The 6444-nt window shown below is 46.0% G+C and overlaps 1 protein-coding gene across 1 annotated transcript in view; it reads left to right on the plus strand.

The window, feature by feature from the left end:
• Loxhd1 (lipoxygenase homology domains 1) overlaps nt 1-5770 on the plus strand; it is a 106328-nt gene extending 100558 nt beyond the window's left edge. Inside the window, exons 32-33 of the mRNA XM_029547112.1 lie at nt 4772-5084; nt 5514-5770. Of these exons, the coding sequence (XP_029402972.1) occupies nt 4772-5084; nt 5514-5663 (463 nt within the window). The 3' untranslated portion in view covers nt 5664-5770. The remainder of the gene's footprint in view (nt 1-4771; nt 5085-5513) is intronic.
• Nucleotides 5771-6444: the final 674 nt, after the last annotated feature.

A 6444-nucleotide genomic window follows, 5' to 3' on the forward strand; every position in this document is an offset into this window, starting at 1 on the left:
CCTCCCTCCCCCTCCCTCCCTCCCTCCCTCCCTCTCTGAGTTTGAAGGACAACTTGTGGGAGTTGACTCTCCCTTTGCACCATGTGAGTTCCAGGTACAGAACTCGGGCTGTCAGACTTGCGAGCAAGCCCGTTCCCACCCAGCTACCTCACAAGCTCAAGTAGAAGTTTTCAAAGTCCGCCTTAATGATCTGAATTTCGTTGGTATTATTGTAATGCCTCCCTTTCCGTTTCTAAGTTTATTGATTTGGGTCTTCTCTTTTGGTTGTTTAGTTTGGCTACTGGTTTATCGATCTTGTTTATCTTCTTGGAAAAACCCACTCCTTATTTTGCTGATTCTTTGTGTTATTCTTTTGATCTTCATTCATTTCTGCCTTAATCTTATTACTTCTTTCCGTCGACTGACTTGGGTCTGGCTTACTCTGGTTTCTCCCAGGCCCTTTAGGTATTTCCTTAAGCTTTGCATTTGAGACCTCTCTGTTTTTGAACGTAAGCATTTAGAGATACGGATATCCCAGTAGTGGTTTCGTCATACTCCACAGGTTCTAGTTCATGCTCCACAGGTTCCACTATGTTGTGTTTTTATTTCCATTAATCCTAGAACTTTTAAATGACCCTCTTGATCCCCTCACTGGCTCATTCATAACTCAGTGGTGTATTGTTCAACCCCCACAAGTTTTGCTCGACTGTCTCTCCTGGTGCTGACTTTATCTGTTGCAATAACATAAGACATAATGGAGGAGAGTGGGGGGAGGGTATATGGTATGGTTTGGAGAAAGCAAAGGAAAGCTAGAAGTGTTGCAATTAAATTATAATCTCAAAAAAATTTTAAAAGATAGGATATAAGAAATCACTTGAATTTTCTTGTATTCTTAGAGATCTTCTTTAGTGTCCTCAAATGTCATCTATTCTAGAGAAGGAAGCTACATGGGACTCTGAGAAGAGTGTGTTCTGCAATGTTTGGATGGAATAGTCTGAGGGTGTCTGCTAAGTCCGTTTGATCTTGACTGTGATGTTCCTTTGGAGTGCTTTGTTAATTTGGTTCTGTTTGTCGCTTGTCCTATTTATCGTGAGAGTGCGGTACTATTATTGTGTAGAGGTTCGTTTGCATCTGTTAGTGTTTGTCTTATAAGGTTACGTGACAATACTCAGTGCATACAGTTTACCGTTACGATATCCTCTTAGTGGACTGTCCCCTCATCTATATGACAGGACCCCCTTTACCTCTTCCGACTAACTTTGTTTTGATTCCTGTTTTATCAGCCTTTGGTGTCACCACGCCTGCTTGCTGTCTAACTCCATTCGTGTGGAATATTGCTTTCTATTCCCTCACATTCCACCTTTAAGGCTGTGCTCATTTTCCCCCAGTGAAATGGGTTCCTTATAAGAGATAACTAGATGAGCCTCACTTTTAAACCCAATCTACTAGTCTGTGTCTTTTAATTAGAGGATCAGGATCGTAATGTTCCCAGGTATCGCTGAGAGCTTCGCACTGACTGTCATCTTGTTGTTTTGTAATATGTGGTGCTCCCCTTATTTGATTATATGCTTGCCATTCAAGTGCAGTTTATCCTTTCCCGTGACTTTGTGATAATTCCTCTCACAACGTAGATAGACTCCTTCAAATATCCTCTGTATTTTATGGTCATGATTTTTTTTTTATTCTATCATGAAAAGTTCTTCTTTCTCTTTAAACTATGAAGAGTGATTTTGCCAAACAGAGTGATCAGGGTGAGTAGTTACTGTCTGTCAGGGCTCGAGGATACATAGAGTCCCATGCCCTCCTGGGTCTTATGCTCTTACGCTGATGAAACTGCCTTCTCGTGTTACTTGGTCCTTCGTCCTTGCCACTCTCAACATCATCCCTGTAGTCTTAATGTTTGGTTTAGAGTTTGGTGTAGAATATTGGTCCCACGTGCCTGGGGTTCTCGATGGCTCTGGTGTCTAGTTGGTCACCACTTTTTCTATGCTTTTACTGAACATGATTTCTATGCCTTTAGTTTGAAATTCTCCATCTTCTACGTTTATGTCTTTTATGGCCTCTCATAGGCCTCGAGTGGTCCATTGTGCTTTCTCATTACTTTATCTTTGTAACTCTCTGGGTGTTTCCATTTGTCTACTTTGTCTTCCAGCCCTGGTATTCTGTCTTCCACTTAATTTATTCTATCTGGGAGGCCCTCCACCGGGCTTTCCCCTTATTGAGCTCTTCATTCCCATTCTTTTTATTATTATTATTATTATTTGTAGTATTTTCCCTCTAGTGACGCTCTTGTGTCACCTGTGTCACCTGTGTCACCTTCTTTAGTTTATTCAGTAGTTTGCTTTGTGTTCTCTCTGTGGTTATTCTGAGATTTCTTCAAGTCCTCTCTGATTTGGTGCAACATTCTTACAATCGTTTTGAATTATTACCTATGATTACATCTCTCCCATTTGCCCTGTAGTCCTTCATGGTGGAATTAGTGATTTTCGGGGATTTCATTGTTTGATTTTTTTTTTAAATATTTCTTGTATTTCTGCATCGAGTTTTGTGCATCAAGTTGGAAGTTGGATGTTTTTATCTTACTTTTAATCATGAATATTTATTCAGTCTCAGTATTTCGTATATCCAGGTAGTGGTAAGTTGTGGAAGGATCATTTATCCTCACTGACCTGGGTGTGGCTGAAGCCCTTGTCTGTGCGCTTGCTCTCCAGCTTTGCCCCAGGAGACTCCTCTTTTCATCGGTCTCTATCAACAATACAGAGACTCACGAAAACACAATAGTAGTTAAATGAAAGTGATCACCCTTCAGTGTAAATAATTTGAGGGAAATAAGAAGCGGGTAGATTGTCGTGTCCTAAGATATTCATTACTTCAGGTAGGGAGGGAAGTAAAGAAGTAGAGTAATGCCAGAAATTAGCATTAGAGCCACAGAGAGAGCCCAGGAGAGAAAAGCAAATGAGCAGAAGACAAGGGGAGAAGATATGGCTGCTCCAAGTGAACGTAGACTGCAAAGAGAAGGTGGTAAAGAGAGCAGTCGGGTAGGGAGATGGCTATCAGTGAGTGCTTGTCATGCAAGCACAGGCACAAGGCCCTGAGCTCAGTTCCCAGGAGAAGCCTGGCATGGTACATCACACTCTCAAGCCCAGTGCTGGGAAAGCCAGATCGTTGAGGTTTGAAGGCCAACCGGGTGCCACCCTGACTCAAAAAAGAGAACACACACACACACACACACACACACACACACACTGGAAACTGAGGCAAGGAGACTCTTAATGCCACAACAACCCTTACAGGACGTGGTGCTGTCTCTGCCTATGTGAGGACTCCCTGGAGTATTCATGGAGGGAGGACATTGGGACCAGTCATTTCAGGTGTGGGTCACAGACATAGGACCTCCCTCTGTGTATTCTGGTCTGCCTAGGGCATGTGTGTTGGTGTTGCCACAGGGCTCTCACTTAGATGCTTGGTGTGGGTGCTGGTCTGTCATGTGTATGCCACGGATAAATCCTTCCTTTGGGAAGTTCTTCTGTAGGTACAGCAGATGCAGGTCCTGCCTTGGGCAGGCTACTCCAGGGTGAAGGGCAAGGGCTGGTCCTCTTTCTGTGTGTCCAATGGGGATTCTGGCTCACATTAAATTTCCCCTGTGCAGAGCCCCGTGTGATTTTAAGTCACAGTTTCTTCCTCTATCTTATCTAGAGGTTTTCTGCCAAGTGTGTTTCAGTATAGTTCTGTGACACTTGCTGCGGGTTCCCAGGGTGCAAACGGGGGGGGGGGGGGCTTTGCTCTAGACCCTGGGCAGGTGACCCAGCAGGGATCTTCAGAAGCTGGCTCCATTCCCTGCTTCTGTAGAGTGCCTCTTAGGATGCTCTCCACCCATCCCTGGTGTACTCACCTCTGGGCACCCTTTTCCAGCACTGCGTTCCTGAAGTCATTAGCACCAGGACTGCTTATTTCAGAATCTGCTAACTTATTAGTGTTGTGGGAACTTGTTCTGGGGAGAGGAGCAAACAGCTCTTCACCCCAGATAGGAAACCAACAGCAGAACAAAGAAATAATTCCATCCTCGGCTAGACTAGTGAGCCAGTGAGTTTAATTGGGCTTACTTAGTGGAGCATAGGAAAGTTATAAGCTGCTGGATAACTGGAGAAAATGATTCTCCTTCAGGAACTATTCTCAGAGGGGCGGGGCTTCATGAGACCCCCGCCTCCTTCTGAACCATTAACTGCCTATAAATTCTCATGGAGGAATCGGACCTTATTAGCACTGCTGCCCCGCCCCGCCCCCGCCCCCGCCCCTGCCCCAGCAGTGGTTAACTGCCTATAAATGTTCAGAAGAGGTGGGACCTCACGCATCCCTCCCTCCTCCATGATGGAATGAAAATGTGCTCCACCTTGTGCTGGTATCCCGTGGGTAAGAAATTAGCAATTTGGATTGGGAAGAAACCATAGCAATTGTTTATGCCAAACCTAGGAAGCAAGAAGCGCAGAGGCTAGATAGCTGGTCCTTGATATTCTCCAGGTAGAAGAGATGGCGATTTGGACCAGAGCGGACCACATGGGTAGATGCTAGGGGTGGAGGAACGGACAGGCCCATTCTAGGTGCATTTGAAAGACAGAACCAACAGGTTTGAGTTACGGTTTTCAAGTGGAGTATAAAGAATTAGAAAGGAATTAGAAGAAACAAGAAGCGACGGGAAGAATAGGGCATCCGGCCTTGGTCTCTTGGGTAGAATGAGGACCCTCTGCTCATGTCCCCAAAGCTGATTCCTGTCTGCACTTTATCCCTCTGTCAGGTACTTCTTTAACTGTGACTGCCTCATCCCCCTCAAGAGGAAGAGGAAGTACTTCAAAGTATTTGAGGTTACGAAAACGACAGAGAGCTTCGCCAGTAAGATCCAGAGCCTGGTGCCCGTCAAGTACGAGGTCATCGTGACGACAGGTTACGAGCCAGGGGCGGGTACTGATGCCAACGTCTTTGTGACCATCTTTGGCGCTAATGGGGACACGGGCAAGCGCGAACTGAAACAGAAAATGCGCAACCTCTTCGAGAGGGGCAGTACAGACCGCTTCTTTCTGGAGACGTTAGAGTTGGGAGAGCTGCGCAAGGTTCGCCTGGAACACGACAGCAGTGGCTACTACTCAGGCTGGCTGGTGGAGAAGGTGGAGGTCACCAACACTAGTACTGGAGTGGCCACCATCTTCTCCTGCGGCAGGTGGCTAGACAAGTCTCGGGGCGATGGACTCACTTGGCGAGAGCTCTTCCCGTCTGTCTGAGATGCCCTGGCCACACCTTACACCCTCCATCTTGCATTCAACATCCATCTCCCCAGCTCTCCAGGAGCGGGACTAGGGTAGCGGACATGGGGTCTCATATCCGTCAGAGGCTGCTCCTTGCAAGTGACAGTTTGTGGAATTCTGGTCTCTACCTTCTCCATCTCTTGGATATACAAGAATTATATTCATCACATGTCATAATCCATGACTGTACAAGCTATTTAAAAAAAAAAACAAAACTTTCTTTCCTTGTAATAACAGTGGTGCCCAGGTTGGGACTTGCTGCAGGGTGTGGATGGAAAATTGGGGCTTCACTCAGGGGAGACAAGTGGAGAAGGGGAGGTTATCAAGATGGTATATTTTAAGCAAAAACTAATTAACACTTTTTCCGAAAAAAGCTGGGCTAATTAAATTATTACAAACCACACCCCTCAGAGAACTCATCTGAGTACCTATGTGCTAAGACATGTATGGTGTGGGTTTGCTTTTCCCAGTTCCAAAAAACCCAGGATCAAATGCAGAAAAACATCAGGAGGAAGTATTAGGGGACCTTGACCCTGGGAAAAGTAGATGATTCTTTACAGACACCAAGAGAGTGGAAGCTCTCAGATCCTCACACCTTGGTTCCCCCCACCCCATTTGTCTGTCTTTCTGTCTGTCTCTCTGCCTGTCCTGCTGCTCTCTCAGCCTCTCCTCCCCCCCCCTTCACAATGTGGAGATGATCCTCAGCTCAGTGTCCACACCACATCCCTCTTTGCCACCTCCCTCTGACAAGTGCTCTATCTCTAGGGGAGACGGAGTCTCGTGCTTCCACGCTGGTATTGATGTATTTCATAAGTGTTGGATTGCTGCTCTCGGGATAGGGCAAGCCCGGCTCCACCATATACCACCCATAGCCGAGTCTCTTGCCATCTGCTTGCTTTGCATAGCTTAGAGGACCTGTCAGGACCTAATGAAACCATTACCAAACTCTCTCAATTAAACTATTGACACTTCTGTTGATTTGGGCGTACTTTTATCCACAAGGCCCCTCCTACCAATCCCATCCACCTGTTCCCTAGGTTCGTGGACCACCTCTAACTTGGGAAAATTGGTTACAGCTCCAAGCCTAGAGTGCTGCTCTCCAGAGATGCCTCACAACCTGTATCCTGCCTGTGCCTTTTCTAGTCTCTCCTCTCTGCTAGAAGGTTCC

This window comes from Mus pahari, chromosome 15, assembly GCF_900095145.1.
Source record: "Mus pahari chromosome 15, PAHARI_EIJ_v1.1, whole genome shotgun sequence".
Taxonomy (NCBI): Eukaryota; Metazoa; Chordata; class Mammalia; order Rodentia; family Muridae; genus Mus; species Mus pahari.